Source organism: Benincasa hispida, chromosome 7 (assembly GCF_027475165.1).
Source record: "Benincasa hispida cultivar pf3 chromosome 7, pf3_genome.v1.1, whole genome shotgun sequence".
Classification (NCBI taxonomy): Eukaryota; Viridiplantae; Streptophyta; class Magnoliopsida; order Cucurbitales; family Cucurbitaceae; genus Benincasa; species Benincasa hispida.
The window spans coordinates 48,593,785-48,616,932 of NC_143484.1; the positions used below are offsets into that span (position 1 = coordinate 48,593,785).

Sequence of the window (23,148 nt, forward strand, 5' to 3'; positions counted from 1 at the left end):
TACAAGAAGTAGATAAAACACACATCACTTACAAAATTTTAGTGCCCACTTAAAAACACGTCACTTAGAAAATGCAGCGACCATTTTTAAACATTTAACCTTTTCTAAAAACCATTGGTTTACATTTTAATTATATAAAAACTATTGGTTTACATTATAATTCTATACATTTAACTTTTTCTAAAAAGCTACTAGTTTATATTATTTTTATATATATAATACTTGAAAGCGCTACTTCCATTTTCATCATACCTTTCAATCACACACACTTATCTTCTTCAGAAAAAATTTTTATCACGTGATAACTTGTGTGACCGAACACTTAAATGAGTTGCACGAGATAGTAAAGATCTACCAATTATTTTTCTTTATATATTGACAATATGTATGGTGGAAAAATTGAACTCGATAGTATGAACTTTATATCAATTGAGTTATGAACCCTAATTTTTTAGGATAATAACCAACCATATAATAGAATTTTAAAAAAATTGCAAATATAGCAAAGCCTATTGCCATTTAAAAAAAAAAAAATGCAAACATAGTAAAGTCTATCCGCAATAGGCTTTTATCGTTAATAAACTCTTACTAGAGATATGATCTCAATGATAGATTCATTCTATCAACGATATGGTCTATCATAAGGTTGGAAAAAATCCTCGCAAGGTCGAGTCTCGGTTTGACTGGTCCTCGGTCGGGGACATGGATGGTATCTCCACCTCGTCCCCGATTAATTTTTTTTTTTATATTTTCAATATATATATATTAATTACAAATATTTATATATTTATATATATATATATTAGAAAAAAAAGAATGGGTTCCCGTGGGGACCCATTTCCTCGACAGAGAATCCCCATCCCGTCCCCGTTACCAACCCTAATTTATCACGGATAAAATATCTAAATTTTGTTTATAATTTCTTTTTACATTATACTATATCTACTAATACTTTAGACATGTTTCTTATTTAATCTTCATTTTAAAATTTGTAAGCACTAGTTTTATTTTGATTTTTAAATTTTTATTTTATATATTTTCATTTTAACCTCTCAACTTTTGAAAATATCTATTTTAGTCCCGGGCTTTCCTTTTTTTTGATCTTATAGCGTCTCTTATTCGTCCGGCGGTTGATCACTATCATCAAAGTAACCAAGTATCATATAAATAGAAGGCTTTAGTTCGAATCACAACCAACTTCCACACACACAGTATGGTGCAAAATGGCTTCCGCTCGTTTCCCATCGTTTCATTTCCACAGCCCAGTTTCCACGCGGCGAAGACCGTCCGACCACCGCAGAGCTCCGAGATGCCACGGCGGCGTCGGCGATGAAGGTCCTTAGCCGCGCACTCTGTCTCTGTAATATCGACGATCTTCATCTCTTTACTTTCTTAAACACAAATCTGTTTTGTATGTTCTGCAGAGAATCAGAAGGACATCGTGGACGCGAATTTGACGGTGTTGAGAGCGAGAATGGAAGATTTGAGGAAGAAGGAGCGGCGGATTCCGCTTCCAGCACGGCGCGGAGGACTCGAATTCGATAATGGCTGGAGGTATTTGTCGATGAGCGACGGCGCGAAGTTCGATCGCAGTTTTGATGGTAAGATTTTGAAGAAATTTGCCCTAATTGCAGGGTGCTTGGAGGTGGTGACTACGGTTGGCGGTGCAGTTGGGCTTGTTTTTGTGGGTGGATCTTTAGGCATCTGTTTGGTTGCTCTTTTAGTACGTCATTTCTGGTAATTGGATGATTTTAATGGGTTTATATTTTCATTTTGGAATTTTGAATTTTCATTTTTAAAAATATATATTTTAATTTTCAATTTCCAAAACAATCATTTTACTGGTACTTGCCTTTGTTATTATTATTTTTTTGTAGAAAAAAATGTGTGGCTCTAATAATTCATTCGTATGTTTCAAATAATAATAATAATAATAATACATGCATACTACTGATTACGGGTGATACTGGTTTTGTCCATTTGGTGCCAATCAAGAAAAAATTAAATCCCACGATTTTATTTTTTAAAATTAAGCTTATGAGCATTATTTTCGTAAAAAATCATTTTAAATAATAAAAATGCTAAAAATATTTATAAAATATCACAGTCTATCTGTGATAGATCACGATAGAAGACCGTGATATTTTACTATTATTTGTAAATAATTTTGATTCATTTTCTTATATTTGAAAACAATCCTTATTTTCACATCCAAATTTCAGACTTAATTTTAAAAAATAAAAATAAAAAACTAAATAGTTATCAGATGGGGTCTTAATTTTATAAAGATGGAATCCAAACCAATATCTAATAAAGAACAAAACAAAATAGATTGGTTTTTATTTGGTTCCGTTTATTATTGGTCTAGTTCTCGATTTTTTTGCATTTTCTTTTTATTTTCCAATTTTTTATTCTCACCATTATTTTGATTTGGTTCTTCTTGCTAATTTTATATTAAAATTGGGTATATTTCTTTTCTCTCTCTATATATTATATAAAAGTTGAAATTTGAAAATTTTGTTTTTTATGGCACTTTTTTAAACATACAAGTGCCATGATAAATTATCTTTTTTTTTTTCCCTAAACGACAAATACATATATACCATAATAATTAAGATACTAAAAGATATCTAACAGTTTATTTTTAAGAATATATATACCCTCGATTCAGTTCGGTTCGATTTTGATTTGTTTGTTAAATAAAAAATCGATAAGAACCAATACTTTTTAGTTTTCTCCAAATACAAGCTAATATGTCCAATTTTATACAAAAAAAAAAAAAAAAAAACCAAACATTATTATAAAACTAGGCTTTAATGTTGGTTTAAGACTGACATTATAGGGGCACAAGTTGAAAACCGACATTGAAGATCATGTTATAAAAGGTCTTCTATGTTGGTAGTCTTTAATATTGATTTAAAACCGACATTATAGATGACCAAGATTTCAATGCCAATTATGTTCAATGTCAGTTTTCAACCGGCATTTAACATCATCTTTATTATTGGTTTTTCACCTGTTTTTTTATCAATAATTGTTCGTTATCAAATGTCTGTCATGGGTTTATTATTGAAAAAATAAAAATACATTTACACTTTTTTTTTACTTATGCACTACAAATCAATAATAATTTTCTTTTATCTATACATGCACAAAATAAAATCTTATTTGTTGTTATATATACAATTCAACTTTCAACAATAAAATACCTTGATTAATATATACATAGAGCTCTAAAATCTAAGTTATCAACAAGTTACATTGATCAATATATACATAGAGCTCTAAAATTTAAAGAATGAGACTTATACCTAATCAACAATATATCTTATAGACTTACAAACACAAATTAAACAAAGTTATCAAACCTAACAACTCAACTCAATAATGAAAAGAAATTTAACTCGATGATTAGGCTTCCAGTAAATCTTGTGGGTCTTATGCCTGAATATGCATATGAATTGCCTTTAAGGGTTATTGTAGAGAATGCATCAATGTTGAAATCAGCCCATTCTGAGAAATGTTCTCTCAAGAGGAGGGGCATTCTAGTAAGAAAAAGAAAAAATTAAAAATGAACAAACTAAGAGGTTTTCTGATAAACAACTAGAAAATGGGCAATAAAATACTAATACAAAATAATAAATTAAGAAGTTGTGTTCAGAAAATACAAGTAATATCTAATTGAAAGCAACAAATCTTTTATTCTAAATATGAAGTTGAACAAGAAAACTCAAAGGCTAAAAAACCACTTCAATAATAATCCAAAGTTTGCACTATTTAATTTCAAACGAATTAATCATAGAGAAAAGGAGATAGTGAAACCAATATCCAATTAGTTCACACATCTATTAAGCAAAATAAAAGAGGCATACCAGTTATGGAGCTACATTGATAACCGTTGCATAATACATTGTAAGAGTAAATTAACATGCAGCGGAAGTAACAAGGATCAATAACATTCTAATTCATTAATTTTGGCAGAAACTAAAGTATGTTCATCTAATATATGAGAGTTTGAAGTCATACCTTTGTAGAACTCTTCAAGATCTTGATCCTCAACAGTTGTCTTCTCCAAAACTTGCCTTGAAGCACCTCAAGATATTCCCCACTATCCTCTTGGAGCTTTAGAATGAGTTGTGGGGTTCAAGCAAAACTTGGAAGAAGCTACATCAATTCGTTTAAAGAACTCTTTCTTCAGCACGAATTTCTCTAAAAAAAACCACTTTGAATGCATGCCTCACTTCCACCCCAATCTTCTTTATTTATTGCAGGTGAACATGCAAAAAAGATGGTTGCATGTAGAGATATCCAATTTTCCCACGGGAACGGGCCCCGCGGGGCCTTGTCCCGAACGGGGCGGGGATTCCCCGATTAGGCAGAGAATGGAGGAGGGAGTGGGGGAAAAAATTCCCCGTGAGCTAAACGGGGATGGGGACAGGGAATGCCCCCGCGCCCGGCCTCGCCCCGTTCCCCCTCCCCGCCCCATTTAGCTTTTACATATTTATTTAGTATAATTATCTAATGTTATGTTATTATTATTATTATATAAATATTACATTTAAATTCAAATTTGATTATTAATTAGGAAAGATAATGTATATGTTTAAATTGAAAAATTTAGATTATATATGTGATTATTTTAATTTATATTTATTTCTTTCTACTAAAAAAATTAATTAGTTTTTTAGGCCAAAATTTGAGTAATTTATCTTTAAATTCAAATTTTCATTCAAAACTAACCATGATAAACAATTTAGTGATAAAGTTAATTATTTAATTAAAATTTGCCCACATTAGTGATTTAAATTAATTGACTTTTTACAAAAAAAAAAAATGTAACGGAGAAAAATTCCCCGCGGGGAATCCCCGTCCCGATCCCCGTGGGAAATTTCATGGGGAAGGGGAATGAAATGGGGAACGGGGACGGGGATGGGGAATGGCATCCCCGGTCCCACCTTGCCCTATGGACATCTCTAGCTGCATGAGATGCAGCTTATGCTTAGAGTAATTGAAGACAAGGTGAATGGTTTTTGAGTGAGCTAGTTGAATATGGTAATGGAAAAACTCATTTTTCCATTTTGTGCAATTTTTTAATTTTTTCTATTTTTACAAAAAATGATTTCAAAATCAATTTGATTTTAAACTGAAAAATGTTATTAATTTTATAAAATTAATTTCGTTAATTAATGGGTCACTCCACTATAGCCCATAGTTGAACTCCCCTCACTGTAGATATATTATGTCCACTTGATATAACCATAATCAGTAAGTCGATCCTTCACAAGTTGTTCGTAATCATAGCTAGGTCAAGATTACCGTTTTACCCCTGTAAATGCATCTTGTCCCTTAAGTTCCCACTGATCCTTTAATGAACAATTTTGATTCATAATACCTATGAATCAAGACATTTCTCTATCATGAGAAAGCAGGACCTCGATTGTTCAAGACCTGGAATCAGTACTTAAGAGAACAACCTATCTACTAACCTTAAATCAGGTAGAAGTGAATTCTATCTTGCAGAGCTATGTCCCCAGCTATTCATCTGGTCTTATCCTCAAAATGGGAGGCTTATTGAGCAGTGCTGTTCTACTACTCTCACCCATGCAGATCAAAGGATAATCTCGAACAAATAGGAGTTCATAGCTAGCTCAGAATTAAGATCGAGTTAACCCATGTTACTTTATAAATGAAATAGTCAGTTTTAATAGTAAACGGTCGTTATAAAGAAAAGTGACTATTTTCATGGTCCAGTCTATATGCGAACTCATTGCATAGGATGCCCCCACCCACATGTCTCAACATGAATGATCTGTGGATCACATCATTTGTAGCACTTTACAACTCCTTGTAACAACTACAGAGTGTGCCGCATCCAATAGTGTTACCAGGATGAGATACCCAATTTCATCCATATATTTATTAGACCATTTAGGCTATATACTGTTAACTTGATCCTGTTTATGTCACCACATAAAGTTAAAGTATTCAGACTATAGCCATGGATATGTTTATTGGATTTTCATAATAGAATGCAAAATTAACAACTTATTATTATCGATAAATAGAATGCTTAACACGAACAACGAGTTCTAGGACATTCCCAACAATCTCCCACTTGGACTAAAACTCAAGTGAGAACAAATATATAAAATATAATGTTGTGAAACATAAAGGAAAAAATACAATAAACTAGGGCATCTACAATACCATAGATATTCTCCCACTTACCCTAGATTACACTACTCGGAGTCCTAGTTTAACTAGGTGGCCCTTGAACACTTTAGCGGAGAGGGCCGTAGTAAATGGATCAGTAAGGTTGTCTTCAGAGACAATCTTTGTGATGATCACATATCCTTGGTGTACTATCTCTCTGATGAGATAATACTTTCTTTCAATATATTTTCCACGTTTTTGACTCCTTGGTTCTTTCGAGTTGGCAACATCACCATTATTGTCACAATACAGTGTGATAGGCAGGTGCATATCTGGAACTACTTCCAAATCAGCCAAAAAATTGCTTAGCCATATTGCTTCTTTAGCAGCTTCACATGCAACCACGTATTCCACTTCCATTACGGAGTCAACGATATAACTTTGCTTAATGCTTCTCCAAACTATAGCTCCTCCATTGAGAGTGAAAACTGACCCTGAAGTAGATTTCATGGAATCTACGTCAGTCTGGAAATCAGTATCAGTGTATCCTGTAAGGATCAAATCCTTAGGTCCATACACAAGCATATAGTCCATTGTTCTCCTTAGATACTTGAGGATGTTTTTAACAGCAGTCCAATGACTGTGTCCCGAATTGGATTGGAACCTGCTGACAATTCCAACTGCAAAGCATATATCAGGGCGTGTACATAACATTGCGTACATCAAATTCCCAACTGCAGATGCATATGAAATTCTTGTCATTTCCTTAACATCTTGAGGTGTCTTAGGACACTATTCCTTCGACAAATGAATTCCATGTCTAAAAGGTAACATACATTTTTTGGAATTTAACATATTATATCTTGACAATATCTTGTCAATATAAGATGCCCGAGATAGTGCTAATTCTTTCGATTATGAAAGATCAGTATTCCTAGAACATATTGAGCATCACCCAAATCTTTCATTTGGAACTGTGTTGCTAACCATCTCTTTACGTCAACAAGGAAACTTGTCTCATTCCCAATGAGCAAGATATCATCAACATAAAGAACTAAGAATGCTACAGTTTTGTTGACTATCTTCTTGTATACACAAAGTTTGTCAACATTCTGTTCAAAGCCATAAGATTTGATCGCAGTGTCAAAACTTATATTCCAGGATCTGGATGCTTGTTTCAATCCATAAATGGATTGATTAAACTTACAGACAGAATGTTCCTGTCCTTTTTTGATGAACCCTTCTGATTGAGACATAAAAATACTTTCATCAAGATAACTGTTCAAAAAAGATGTCTTGACATCAATTTTTCATATTTCATAGTCATAATATGTGGCAATGGAAAGAAGTATTCTTATTGACTTTATCATGGCAATAGGAAAAAAAGTTTCTTCATAATCAACTCTTTCTCTTTGGGTAAAACCTTTTGCCACGAGTCTGACAGGTTCGTACCTTGTCAGTTTGGTCTCGTTTCTTCTTGTAGATCCATTTGCAACCTATAGGTGTAACCACATGTGGTTGATCTACATGTTCATAAATAGAGTTGAAGTACATAAACTCTATTTCATCGTCCATGGCTTTTATCCACTGTTCCCTGTCAACGTCCTCCATTGCATTCTTAAAGGTTAATAGATCCTCTAAACCATCATCCTGTATAATGTTTTGAGTTTCTGTTAAACCCATATAGCATTCAGGTTGTTGAATAACCCTCCCACTACGTTGAGGCATCCTCAACTCTTGGGATGTACGTGACGGGACAAAAAAAATTGTTGATGGACCAGCTTGATCAACACCTCTTATTGATGTTTCTGTAGCATCTTTAATCATTTCTTGCAATATTAGTTTACTGCGAGCTAGATGATTTTTTATATGGTTTTCTTCCATGAATGCAGTGTCTGTCGATACAAATACTTTGTCTTCTTAAGGGTCATAAAACAATCCTCCTTTTGTTTCTTTGGGGTATCCTACAAAAAGGCATAATTTCGAATGTGTTTCCGATTTCTTAGGATTTTGTACCAACACATGTGTTGGACAACCCTAGATACGGAAATGATGTAAACTAGTTTTGTGTCCTTTCCATAATTCATACGATGTTTCTAAAACACTTTTTGAAGGAACAATGTTTAGAATAAATACTGCAGTCTATACTGCATACCCCCAAAAGGATTAAGGTAACTAAGTATGACTCATCATAGATCGGACCATGTCTAACAAGGTTCGATTTCTCTTTTTTGAAACACCATTTTGTTGTAGTGTTCCAGGTGCTGTGAGCTAGAATTGAATTCCATGATCTACTAGATAGTTTTGAAATTGTAAATCCATATACTCACCACCTCGATCAGATTGAAGCGTTTTGATTCTTTTACTTAACAAATTTTCTGTCTCAGTCTTAAATTCTTTGATCTTTTCAAGAGTTTTAGACTTATGATTGATTAAGTAAATGTAGCCATATCTAGAGTAATCATCAATAAAACTGACAAAATATTGATAGCCTCCTTGAGTTTTAACATTCATCGGATCACATAGGTTTGAATGTATAAGTTCGAGAGGCTCTTTGGCACAAAGACCTTTGTAAGAAAAAGTTCTTTTTATCATTTTTCCCTTAAGACATGATTCACATGGAGGTAAAGAACTATCTTCTAACTGATTAAGATGGCCGTTTTTTTACCAATCTCTCAATCCTGTTGAGATTAATGTGACCAAGTCTAAGGTGCCAAAGTTAGGCGTTAGGAGAAATTTTTCGTTTCTTATTTTGAGTCTCAATCGTTTTAAACATCTCTATATTTAAAATGGCTCTTACATCAATTGGTTTTAATATGTACAAGTTATTTTCGAGTCTTGTAGAACAAATATGAACACCTCTTGAATAAACAAACACTTCATTACATTCAAAAGATATTTTGTACATATTTTCTAGTAGATAGGAAATGGAGATCAAGTTTCTTTTCATCTTAGGTACATAATATACATTCCTAAGTAAGATAAAAGAATCTCCAAAAAAATAACTTGACATCTCCTATAGCTTGAGCTGAAATGACTTCACCCCTTCCCACCTTGAAAGTCATTTCCTGTTCAGAATGTCCTCTCCAAGAACTAGTTTCCTGTAGAAAAGTGCAAACATGATTAGCGACACCTGAATCCAATATCCAGGTAAGGTGAGTATTCTCCACTAGACATATTTCAACAACTAGTAAATCAAATTTACCTTGTTTTGCCTTTTTTGCTTTCTTCTCAGTCAAATACTTTGGGCAGTTACATTTCCAGTGCCCATCTTCTCCGCAAAGAAAACATTTTCCTTTGGGATTTTTGTTTTAGTTTTTCTTTGAAGTGGTTTTCTTTTTCCCTTTTCCTTTATTCTTCATTTGTACGGTTTTATCTTTCGAAGAAGAAGGAACATACTTCTTATTATCAGTGGGTTTCTTTCCAGACGTAGACCCTTTATAAAACTTTTTTGGTTTAGAAACAACATTTGTTTCTTTTTCCTTCAGTTTCATCATCGACTGATATGTCTGTAACTCATTCAACAGTGTGGTCAGATTATAAGTAATTTTGTTCATAACAGCATTTGTTCTGAACGACAGATAACTCTCTAGGAGAGATTCCAATATCATACTTACTTGACTCGTTTCATCTATCATCGCCCTATGAGCCTTCGCAACATTAAAATGGACCATCATATTGAGAACATGTTCTCTTACGTTGATTCCATCTTTCATGCGCGTAACGTAGACATACTTAATGGCTTCATGCCGAACAGAGGATAACGGTTGCCCGAACATCTCCTGAAGCGACGTCGTTATCTCATGGGCGATGGGCATAACCTCATGCTTCTTATTAAGTACATCAGATATACTTGCTAAGATATAAGCCTGAACTTTCTCATTAGCCCTTACCCACCTATCATAGATGTCCCAAACATTTCGGTTCGCTGTTGAATTGGGAACCGGAGGACATTCCTTCGTCAACACAAACCTCAAATCATCCACAACTAATATCGTATTTATGTTGGATTTCCAGTTTGAATATCCTTCACCGTTAAATTTATCGAAGCTAGCAATTGTATGATTGATTGAATGAGATGCAGTTCATGCTTGGAGTAATTGAAGACAAGGTGAATGGTTTTTGAGTGAGCTAGTTGAAGATGGTAATGGAAAAACCCATTTTTCCATTTTGTGTAATTTTCCAATTTTTTCTATTTTCATAAAAAATGATTTCAAAATCAATTTGATTTTAAAACTAAAAAATGTTATTAATTTTATAAAATTAATTTTCTAATAAAATTAATAAATAATTATTTAAACAATCATCTAAATAATTCTAATTAATTTAATATCAAACATGAAATTAAGTTTTACACAAATCCACCTTCGTATATTTAAATCATATTTAAATATAAATTCTCCTATTCCGTTTAATTCTAATTTGAATATTTCAAATTAACTTATCGTGCTACTCTAACGCTTATCCATTTACGAGCTAGTAGGGAGACCTCGTGGACCTACAGATCATGGGTTCCAACGATCCAAGATTAATCGGCTAAATTCATTATACCGAATTAATCCCCATTCGTTAACTAATGAGTCATTCTACTATGGCCCATAGTTGAACTCCCATCACTGTAGATATATTATGTCCACTTGATATAACCATAATCAGTAAGTCGATCCTTCATAGGTTGTTTGTAATCACAGCTAGGTCAAGATTACCGTTTTATCCCTGTAAATACATCTTGTTTCCTAAGTTCCCACTGACCCTCTAATGAATAGTTTTGATTCATAATACCTATGAATCAAGCCCTTTCTCTATCATGAGAAGGCAGGCCCCGATTGTTCAAGACCTGGAATCAGCACTTAAGAGAACAACCTATCTGCTAACCCTAAATCGAGTAGGAGTAAATTCCATCTTGCAGGGCTACGTCCCAGCTATTCATTCGGTCTTAACCCCAAAATAGGAGGCTTATTGAGCTATGCTGTTGGACTACTCTCACCCATGTAGATCAAAGGATAATCCCGAGCAAACAGGAGTTCATAGCTAGCTCAGGATTAAGATCGAGTTAACCTAGGTTACTTTATAAATGAAATAGTCAGTTTTAATAGTAAACGATCGTTATAAAGAAAAGTGACTATTTTCGTGGTCTAGTCTATATGCAAACTCATTGCATAGGATGTCTCTACTCACATGTCTCAACATGAATGATCTGTGGATCACATCATTTATAGCACTTTACAACTCCTTGTAACAACTATAGAGTGGGGTCACATCCAATAGTGTTATCAGGATGAGATACCTAGTTTCATCCATATACTTATTAGACCATTTATGCTATATACTGTTAACTTGATCCTGTTTGTGTCACCATATAAAGTTAAAGTATTCAGACTATAGCCATAGATATGTTTATTGGATTTTCATAATAGAATGCAAAATAAACAACTTATTATTATCGATAAATAGAATGTTTAATACGAACTACGAGTTACAGGACATTTCCAACAATCTCCCATTTGGACTAAAACTCAAGTGAGAACAAATACATACAATATAATGTTGAGAAACATAAAAGGAAATTATAATAAACTAGGACATCTATAATACTATAGATATTCTCCCACTTGCCCTAAATTACACTACTCGGAGTCCTAGTCCAACTAGGTGGCCCTCGAACACTTTAGCCAAGAGGGCCTTTGTAAATTGATCAACAAGGTTGTCTTCAGAGGCAATCTTTGTGACAATCACATCTCCTTGGTGTACTATCTCTCTGATGAGATGGTACTTTATTTCAATATGTTTTCCACGTTTGTGACTCTTTGGTTCTTTCGAGTTAGCAACAACAACACTATTGTCATAATACAGTGTGATAGGTAGGTGCATATCTGGAACTACTTCCAAATTAACTAAGAATTTGTGTAGCCATACTGCTTCTTTAGCAGTTTCACATGCAACCATGTATTTCGCTTCCATTGTGAAGTCAATGTACAACTTTGCTTTGTAGAGGTTTGCAAGTCTTGTGAACTACTATAATGGTCTAATCTTGACCATTCATGTGGAGACATGCGAGCAGAAGTGTCCTATATAAAAGTTTGTATAAGATCGGACCACGAGATGATTAGTCTCCTTATATAACACCGTTGATACTTGAGACTTATATCTCACCTTCTCACCTAAACGACCATAGGTGACATGACCTCAATCCTGAGTGTTTTAGGAACTTCTACCTTTGAGGGTTGTCCTTTGATTAGTATGGGTGAGAGTGGTTAGATTGCCAACTCAACAAGCCTACCTTTTTGGGGATTTGTCTGATTGGGGAGATGGGAACTCAGTTACACAAGATGGAATTCACTCCTTCCCCGAAGCAGGGTAAGTAGATAGATTGGTCCCTTAAGGGCTGATTCCGGGTCTTGAACATAGTGGCCACATCCTCTCTTTGGAATAGAGGACTCAGTCATAGTAAAACTATGACTTATGTTCATTAGAGGGATTAGTGGTACTTAAGAAGTTAGATGTAACTAGAAGGGAAAAACAGTAAATTGGCCCAACTGTACTTACGAGCGATCTGTGAAGGGTTATCGCACTATTGATTGGTTGATAAGGACACAAAAATATATCTGTAGGGAGGAGAGTGCAGCTGTCGGTCTTTAGTGGAGTGCCCAACAGTTAACGGATGGTGGATCCGTGACTAAAGAGTTTAGTCAGTTATTCACGTACCATTAGAGCTTCAAGCTACAGGTCTATAAGGTCGCCTTGGTAGCTCAATGGATTTAAGTTGAGAATCAGTTTTTGGTGTTAGTTTGAAGTGTTCAAATTGACAAGAGGAAATTTAATTATATATAATATAATTAGTATGATATATGAGATACATCAAGTGGAGGATTAATGTAAATATGACTTACATTAAGTACCATAAAATAGAAAAAGAACTATGGTTTATATGTTTCATGAGATAAAATATTAAAACTATAGGTTATAAATATAATATGGTAAGTTGGTTATCATATTTATTTATAATAATATTAATTATTTGATAATTATCTCTTTTTCTCTAATAACCAATTGAGTGGGAGGTTATTGATGGTTTTATGGTAACCGTGAGATAAAAGGAAAAATGTTTTCCTAATTTTAAAGTGTTACTCAATTCGGAAAGTACTCACGGTAAAGCTATTAAATGAAAGTGTTTCACTAAGCGATAGCTAGTAGAGAGACTAAACGATCGTGGACATTAACTATACGATAGTTCATTCAGCTGGTTGTAGCTAAACGATCGCGTGACATTGTCTATATGATAGGCTACCATCTTCTATACGATCTAACATATTGTCTATACGATAGACAACATACCATCTCCCACTTGCTTGATCGTCTACACGATTGTTGTTCCTCCTATCTCTTCCTCTAACCAAGTCCATACAAAGCTCACAACTCCTGGATTCTCACATTGAGAATACCAAGGTAACCATTGTGGTGGTGTCCTCACTCAACTTGGTTGATTTCGAGATTCTGGAGACCGTTCGTTGGGTTCGTGATCGTTGTGTTCGTTGTACTCGTGTTGTACCAGTCATTGTGTTCGAGTGTTCGTGTATTAATGTTTTGGACGCTTGGAGACTGATCGAGAGAGTTTGAAGAACGAGTCTTCAAAGGTATGTATATTATATCCCTTGACACTCTTAAGCATGCTGTAATTTCTTGTTGTGCATGACCTATTAGTTTCCGTTCTTGTACTGTAATTGTTGTTGTTCAATTTTGAATGGAATTTAGAATGATCCTTCCGCTGCTCATAGAATTCCTCATGTATGATTTCCTTCAATTGGTATCAAAGTCAGGCTGTTCTGTATTCCAAATTTCATTTCTGTTTTGAACTTCTTTTACAGTCGTGGTAGGTTTTCTGCATTGCGTTTATGTGTTAAATGCGTTTGTGGATGGTTGTTGATGAATGTTTACGGGTTTAATTGCCTCTGTTTAAAGCTTTCTTTTCGTTTACAAAGTGTTAATTTGTAAGAGCCCTTGCGTTTTTAGGCATAATTAACAAGCAATCGAGTATGTAATTCAAAGTGTTTGAGTTTGTTGATTCGTTCATGATGAAGTTTCGAAGCATGGATGCGATTCTCAACGAGGAAGAAGACCAAGGGTTGGTCGTATCGTATAGCCTAAGGTAAACGACAGTTGAGTTTTTACTAAACGATCATCTAGAAAAGTTATGCGCGATCGTGTAGTATTTACTAAACGATCGTTTAGCTAATGCTAAATGATGGAGTAAAGTATTTGCTCTATCGCGTAGCATTGGTTGCCCGATCGCATGGACACAGGATGTGAACGATCGAGTGGGAGCATTTGATGCTCAATGTTTAATAAAAGGCACGCGCACTAACCGATCGTGTAGTTAGCATGCTTCATCGCATAGTCACTGAGTACACGATCACTCGGTGTGCGATACCTCGTGCTTACTCAGCGGTCGTTTAGACAATTATGCTTCACTGCATCATTGTCATTTAGTCAATCGTTTAAGGCTTGCATTGTACATTGTGTGCTGCACGACGCGTACCTCATGCTTCATCGCATAGTCAAGGTACACGATCGTTTAGCTCAGAAAGCGTTGGTAAACAATTGAGTAAAGCGTTTACTCTTTTGTGTAGACGATCACATGGAGTTGGTACATGATCAAAGGAGACGCGTTTCTCTGCCCAGATTGTTCAAGACTCGGTTTTCCTGTTTGAACTGAAGACTCTTTGCTATTTGTAATAATTAGCTTTGGTTTTAAGGATTTTGAAGCTAATTATCCTGGTTCATCAACTTTTATTTAATGTACATGTGATGTATGTTGTTTATATGCCATAGTGTATGACATATAGATTTGAAACCCACCTTAGGTTGTGCAATTATTCATGCATCATATATTATAAGTGTTATAATATAGTCTTTGGCATGATGAAATTACAAGAGCATGCGCATGCATCATGAAATATAAGAGTTATATTTATGCATGCAGTAAACATATTCATGCATCTTTATATTATAAGCGTTATAGTATAAGGGTGAATGGAAGCATGTTTTCTTAGTTCATTACTTGATCAAGGAGCCAGAAGATGAGTCTGCAAAAGTGTGTTACTCTTGTCCTTGATCATATGTATAGCATGTTGTAATCTATATATTTTTTGCATAACCATATATTTCTATTTTGAGATTGTAATTGTAAAGTTCATATATGATTGTAATTTGGAATGATCTTTCTGCTACTCATGGAAATCCTCGTGTTCGATTTCCTTCAATTGGTATCAGAGCCAAGTTGTTATGATATTCCAAATTTCAATTATGTTTTTTGAACTTCTTTTACAGTCTTGGTGGGTTTTCTGCATTTGTGGATGGAGTTGATGAATGTTTTCAGGTTTAATTGCCTTTGTTTAAAGCTTTCTTCAATTACAAAGTGTTAATTTATAAGGTCCCTTGTGTTTTTTGGGCGTAATTAACTTGCAATCAAGTCTGTAATTCAAAGAGTTTGAGTTAGTCGAGTCATTCATGATGAAGTTTCAGAGCATGGAGATACGGTTCTCAACGAGGAAAAAGACCAAGAGTTAGTCGTATCGTGTAGCCTAAGGTAAACGATCATTGGGATTTATCTAAGCGATCGTGTACATTTTTCTATACGATCGTGTAGTATTTACTAAACGATTGTTTAGCTAATGCTAAGCGATGGGGTAAATCGTTTACTCTATCGCATAGCGTTGGTTGCCCGATCGCGTAGGTGCTGGAGGTAGACGATCGTAGTGGGAGCATATGATGCTCATCTTTGAGTAAAAGGCGCGCGCTAGACGATCATGTAGTTAGCAAGTCTCATCGCTTAGTTACTACCTACACGATCGTGCGATATACAATATGAAGGCACTAGCTAAGCGATCGTGTGGGCAATGGTGCTTTGCCGCATCGTAGTCATTTAGACAATCGTGTAAGGCATGCGTTGTGTGGAGCGCGCTCGACGATCGCATACCTTGGGCTTCATCGCTTAGTAAAAGGTACACAATCATTGCTAAACGATCGTTTAGCTCTGGGAGTGCTGGTAAACGATAGAGCGAAGCATTTGTTCTTTTGTGTAAACGATCGCGGGGAGTTTGGTACACGATGGTTGGAGATGCGTTGCTTCGCTCGGACGGTTCAAGACCCGGTTCACCTTTTTGAACTGGAGACTCTTTGCTATTTGTAATAGTTAGCTTTAATTTTGTGGATTTGAGGCAATTTTACCCGATTCATCAACATTTGTTTATTATACATGTGATGTATGGTGTTTTATATGCCAAAGTGTTTGACATATAGTTTAAAAACCCACCTTAGGTTGTGCAATTATTCATGCATCATGTATTATAAATGTTATAATCTTGTATGAAGAAATTACTTGAAAACATGCGCATGCATCATGAAATATAAGAGTTATATTTTGCATGCAGTGAGCATATTCATGCATCATCCTTTTATTATAAGTGTTATAGTCTAAAGGTGAATGGAAGCATGTTATGCTTGTTTCATTGCTGTTTTATATAAGTGTTATATAAAAGAAATAACAATGAATGAACAATACATTGAACATGATACTTAGGCGGTTTATAATCGTTATGATTGCCTTGCATGTGTTAGCTTAGCATTGTGGTTTTGGTTGTTTTCGTTTATAAATGTTATTCTACAATCAATAAGAAAGAGTTGCATGCAGACTTAAGGTGAACTCAAGTTTTTTAAAAAGATTTTAAAATTGGATTGAGATAGACCTGAGTTTAAATGTTTCTAAAGAGTTTAGTAACCTAGATTATTTTTTTTTAAATCGGTTTAATAGGATTAAATTGATTGGCATAAAAGATTAAATTTGTTTTAAATCTATCTATAAGGGACCTTTTGTCTAAGGCGGGTTCTTGCTAGGCTGGGGTTCTTAAGCTGACGGAAACGAAACATCCCTACTTGAGAACCTACCTAGAAAGGTGAATTATATAGATTTTCTACAAGCATGTGATAATTTGGTCAAAGACTCCATTAAAGAGTTTAATGAATGATGATCAAAAGTTGTTTAACTATCCAAGGTAAAGGTTACTCTTGGTAAAACGTAAAAGACACTTAGTTAAAATCCTTAGCCGTATTTTTTCTAAGTAAACTAAACCCTAGGTTATAAAATACTCAATGGGAGTAAGAGATGTATCTGATATGTCTATGATTCCACTCACGTTTCTCCCTGAATGTTCACACTGTGAGATTCATGCTTGGTCTCATGGTGCCTTGGGAGCATCCCCCTTCAGATGTTATTTGCATGAGTCAATATCAAGGTGAACGAAGAGATTGTTTATAGTAAGTGGGTGAATGGTGTGTGTCAACACGTCCTATGGTCTCTGTCATTGGTTCACACCGTGAAATCATTCTGTACTCCTTCGTGGCGCCCTGAGAGCGTCCCCCTTCGGATGATTTTGTGCAGTTGGTCAAGATCAAGGTGAGCTTTAGAAATGGATAGGGTCGCTTTAGGTTTTGCACCAATCAGATTCTTTCCCTTCGGATTGGCTGCTTGGGGCGGATCTCTAGGGCCTAAAATGGTAAGAGTCACACTTATAGGAGATTTTTATGTAAGTTAATGATCTATTGGCCAAATCAATGATGGCTAGTCGTTATAGAAGCAAGAGTTGTTCTGGTATTGATGACTGGTTGAGAACTTCTAAATTCAGAGGAGGGATAATTGACCTCTCTTCGGCGGCTTTTGTCCTAAACCTTTGAAGCATCATTGTGAAACTAGATGTCACACGGGGTTCATATTAGTTTTGCTAAAACCTTATTGGATGTTGTTTGTTTTACAATGGGTATTTTCCTAAAACCTAACGTAGGTCAATATGTTTTTCTTTTCAGCAACTCGTTAGTATTTTCGTTTAGTGATTTTAATATGACCGAATACATACAGTGGAAAGAATCGTGTGAAACATATTTCGTGGCAAACGACCTCGAATTTTTCATGGTTGAGAAGTGTCCTCAAGTCTTGACCCTTGATGCACCACGAAGTGTTCGTAATGCGTATGAGGTGTGAATGAAGGCTAATTCATTAGTCTGACTTTATATTTTGGCTAACATACCTGATGTTTTGGTCAAAAGGGTTGAGAACATGGTCATTGCATGCGAGATCATGGACTTATTGTAAGATATGTTTGAACGTCAGTTCTTACTTGTCGAGCACAAATGGATGGATGATGAAACCAATAGTGTCAGTTGTTCTGACTAGTCTCCAAAAGAGAAGGAAAGACAGTAAATCTGATTTATTGGTCTTGGAGACATGTTTGGTAGAGAATGATTATTCTGCCTAGATCTTAGATTCGGGTGCTATCAATTATGTCAGTTCCTCTTACCAAAGATTCAGTTCCTGGAAAACGTTGCCACAAGGAGAGATGATTTTACGAGTCGACATTGGTGAGGTTGTTTCAGCTATTGCTGTAGGCAGGCTGAAGTTTTTTTTTGGATAAAAGCCATTATCTGTTACTGGATGATGTTTTTGTAGTTTCTCATATCAAGAGGAACTTAATCTCGGTTTCTTGTCTCATTAAACAAGGTCACACCATCTTCTTTTCTGAGAGTAAAGTGTTTATTTTCAAGAATGGTATGGAGATTGGTTTTGGTTCAATGGAAAATAACTTGTATGTACTAAGGCCGTTAGTTATAAAAGCTTTGTTTAATACTGAAATGTTTAATACGACAACAACAGTTAAAAGACCAAAGGTTTCTCCTAAGGAAAACGCCCATCTTTGGCATCTAAGGTTAGGTCACATCAACCTCAACAGGATTGAGCAGTTGGTAAAATGTGAACTTCTAAAGACTTTAGAAGAAAAGTCCTTGCCGGTGTGTGAATCATGCCTTGAAGGCAAGATGACCAAACGAACTTTTACTGGAAAAGGTTATAGAGCCAATGAAATCTTTGTGGTGGTGTCCTCACTCAACTCGATTGATTTCGAGGTTCTGGAGGCCGTTCGTTGAGTTTGTGGTCGTTGTGTTCGTTGTGCTCGTGTTGTACTGGTCGTTGTGTTCAAGCGTTCGTGTCTTATTGTCTTGGATACTTGGAGACTGATCGAGGGAGCTTGAAGAATGAATATTCAACGGTATGCATATTATATCCCTTGACACTCGTAAAGCATGCTGTAATTTCTTGTTGTGTATGACCTATTAGTTTTCGTTCTTGTACTGTAATTGTTGTTTTTCAATTTCGAATAGAATTTGGAACGATCCTTCCGCTGCTCATGGAAATCCTCATGTATGATTTCCTTCAATTGGTATCAAAGGCAGGTTGTTTTGATATTCCAAATTTTATTTTTGTTTTGAATTTCTTTTACAGTCGTGGTTGGTTTTCTACAGTGCGTTTTAGTGTTAAATGCGTTTGTGGATGGTTGTTGATGAATGTTTACGGGTTTAATTGCCTCTGTTTAAAGCTTTCTTTTCATTTACAAAGTGTTAATTTGTAAGGGCCCTTGCGTTTTTAGGCATAATTAACAAGCAATCGAGTATGTAATTCAAAGTGTTTGAGTTTGTTGAGTCATTCGTATGAAGTTTCGAAACATGGAGATGCGGTTCTCAGCAAGGAAGAAGACCAAGGGTTGGTCGTATCGTGTAGCCTAAGGTAAATGATAGTTAAGTTTTTACTAAACGATTGTGTAGAAAAGTTCTGCGGGATCGTGTAGTATTTACTAAACGATTGTTTAATTAATGCTAAATGATGGGGTAAAGTGTTTGCTTTATCGCATAGTGTTGGTTCCCAATCATGTGGACGCTGGAGATAAATGATTGAGTGGGAGCATATGATGCTCATCATTTAATAAAAGGCGCATGCACTAAACGATCGTGTAGTTAGCATGCTTCATTGCATAGCCATTGACTACACGATCACCCGGTATGCGATACCTCGCACTTGTTCAACGATCGTTTAGACGATTGTGCTTCACCGCATCATTGTCATTTAGTCGATCGTTTAAGGCTTGTGTTGTATGTTGCACGTTGCACGATCGCGTACCCCATGCTTCATCGCATAGTTAACGTACACGATCGTTGCTAAACGATTGTTAAGCTTAGGAAGTGTTGGTAAACAATTGGGTAAAGCGTTTACTCTTTCGTGTAGACGATCACATGGAGTTGGTACATGATCAAAGGAGACGCGCTTTTTTGCCCAGATGGTTCAAGACACGGTTCGCCTGTTTGAACCGAAGACTCTTTGCTATTTGTAATAGTTAGCTTTGGTTTTGAGGATTTTGAGGCTGATTATCCCAGTTCATCAACTTTTGTTTAATGTACATGTGATGTATGTTGTTTATATGCCATAGTGTATGACATATAGATTTGAAACCCACCTTAAGTTATGCAATTATTCATGCATCATATATTATAAGTGTTATAATATAGTCTTTGGCATGATGAAATTACAAGAGAGCATGCGCATGCATCATGAAATATAAGAGTTATATTTATGCATGCAGTAAACATATTCATGCATTATCTTTATATTATAAGCATGAAAGTATAAGGGTGAATGGAAGCATGTTTTCTTGGTTCATTGCTTGGTTATATAAGTGTTATATACAAGTAGCAATAAACGAACAATGCATGGAGCATGACACTTAGGCTAATTTATAAGCGTTATGAATGTGTTGTATGTGTTTGCTTCGCATTGTGGATGATTTTGGTTGTTTTCGGCTATAAGCATTATAATGGAAATTAGAACTATAATCTATAAGAAAGAGTTGCATGCGAACTTAGGCGAACTCATGTTTTAAAACGGTTTTTAAATTGGATTGAGATAGACCTAAGTCCAAGGTTCTAATGAGATTAGCAACCTAAGTTTAATCTTTTAAATCGGTTTAATAGGATTAATTGATTGGCATAAAAGATTAAAATTGTATTAAATTTATCTATAAGGGACCTTTTGTTTAAGGCGGGCCCTATCTATGTTGGGGTACTTAAGCTGACGGAAACGGAACACTCCTACCTAAAAACCTATATGGAAAGGTGAATTAGATAGATTTTCTGCAAACATGCGACAGTTGATCAAAGACTCCGTTAAAGAGTTTAATAGATGATGATCAAAAGTTGTTCAACTTTCCAAAGTAAAAGTTACTCTTGGGCAAACCTAAAAAGTCATTTAGTTAAAACTCTTAGCCGTGTTTTTTCTAAGTTAAAAAAACCCTAAGTTATAAAATATTCAGTGGGAGGAAGAGATATATATGATATGTCAATGATTCCCCTCACGTTTCTCCCTCAATGTTCACGCCGTGAGATTCATGCTTGGCCTCGTGGTACCCTGGGAGCATCCCCCTTCGAATGGTGTTTGCATGAGTCAATATTAAGGTGGATAGAGAGAGTATTTATAGTAAGTGGGTGAAGGGTGTGTGTCAACACGTCCTACGATCTTCTTCATTGGTTTGCATAGTGAGATCATTCTTACACTCCCTCGTGGCACCCTTGGAGCGTCCCTCTTCGGATGGGTTTGATGCAATTGGTCAATATCAAGGTCAACTCCAGAAATGGATAGGATCACTTTAGTTTTTTTCCCCAATCGGATTTTTTCTCTTCGGATTGGTTGCTTGGGGCAGAACTCTAGGACCTAAAATGATAGGTTACACTTACAGAAAATTGTTAAGTAAGTTAATGATTTCTTGACCAAATCAATGATGGCTAGTCATTATAGGAGCAAAAGTTGTTCTGGTATTAATGGCTAGTTGAGAATGTCTCAATTTAGATGAGGGATAAATTAACCACCCTTCGGTGGCTTTTGTCCTAAACCTTTGAAGCGTCATTGCGAAACTAGATGTCACACGGGGTTCATTTCAGTTTTGCCAAACTGTATTGGATGTTGTATGTTTTTCAACAAGTATTTGCTTAAAACCTAATGTAGGTCAATGTGTTTCTTTTTTTCAGCAATATGAATGTTTTTCGTTAAATGCCTCTAGTTTGAGCAATTTTATACAATGGAAAGAGTCCGTTAAAACATATTTCGTAGTAAACGACCTTGAGTTTGTCATGGTTGAGAAGTGTCCTCAAGTTCCAACCCTTGATGCACCACAAAATGTTCATAATGCATATGAGGTGTGGATGAAGACTAATTCATTGGGCCGACTTCACATATTGGCTAGCATACCTAATGCTTTGGCCAAAAAGGGTTGAGAACATGGTCATTGCATGTGAGATCATGGACTCATTGCAAGAATTGTTTGAATATCAGTTCTTACTTTTTTAGCATAAAGGGATGGATGACAAAACCAGTAGTGTCGGTTCCCAAGATAACCTTAAAGAAGAGAAAGCAAGAGTTGCTGATTTTGTTGAAGTTTATCGACGAGAAGTGTTCTCTGACATGGAACTTGGAGCTTATTTAGGTTCTGATAATGATCTCACTATTCTCCAAAAGAAAAGGATGTCTAAAGACCATAAATATGATTTATTAGTCTTGGAGACATGTTTGGTAGAGAATGATGATTTTGCCTGGATCCTTGATTCGGGTGCTACCAACCATGTCAGCTCCTCTTACCAAGGATTTAGTTCCTGGCAAACGTTGCCACAAGGAGAGTTGACTCTTAGAGTCAGTACTGGTGAGATTGTTTCAGCTATTGCTGTAGGCAGGTTGAAGTTAATTTTGGACAAGAAACGTTATCTGTTACTGGATAATGTTTTCGTAGTTTCTCATATAAAGAAGAACTTAATCTCAGTTTCTTGTCTCATTGAACAAGGCTACACCATCTCCTTTCCTGAGAGCAAAGTGTTTATTTTCAAGAATGGTATGGAGATTGGTTTTGGTTCAATGGAAAATAACTTGTATGTACTCAGGCTGTTAGTCATAAAAGCCTTGTTTAATACTGAAATGTTCAGTACGATGACAACAGCTAAAAGACCAAAGATTTCTCCTAAGAAAAACGCCTATCTTTGGCATCTAAGATTAGTTCACATCAACCTCAATAGGATTGAGCAGTTGGTGAAATGTGGACTTCTAAAGAATTGAGAAGAAAACTCCTTACCAGTGTA

At 35.4% G+C, this 23,148-nt stretch overlaps 1 protein-coding gene across 2 annotated transcripts; it reads left to right on the forward strand.

Moving 5' to 3' along the window:
• The first annotated feature begins 1,110 nt into the window (after positions 1-1,110).
• Positions 1,111-3,142, forward strand: LOC120082131 (uncharacterized). 2 transcript variants are annotated; one of them, XM_039037373.2, is made up of 3 exons: positions 1,111-1,335; positions 1,425-1,554; positions 1,635-3,142. In XM_039037373.2, the coding sequence occupies exons 1-3, from the start codon at positions 1,224-1,226 to the stop codon at positions 1,747-1,749; spliced, it is 357 nt and encodes a 118-aa protein (XP_038893301.1). In that variant the 5' UTR covers positions 1,111-1,223; the 3' UTR covers positions 1,750-3,142. The 2 variants fall into 2 exon arrangements, with proteins under 2 accessions (XP_038893301.1, XP_038893300.1); XM_039037372.2 differs by having other exon boundaries at positions 1,114-1,335; positions 1,425-3,142.
• The last annotated feature ends 20,006 nt before the right edge of the window (positions 3,143-23,148 follow it).

Excerpts from the sequence above, each read along its gene's own strand:
- LOC120082131 (XM_039037372.2), top strand. The coding sequence starts at position 1,224 with ATGGCTTCCGCTCGTTTCCCATCGTTTCATTTCCACAGCCCAGTTTCC. Across the intron at positions 1,336-1,424 it reads CGGCGGCGTCGGCGATGAAG|AGAATCAGAAGGACATCGTG; the intron begins GTCCTTAGCCGC and ends TATGTTCTGCAG.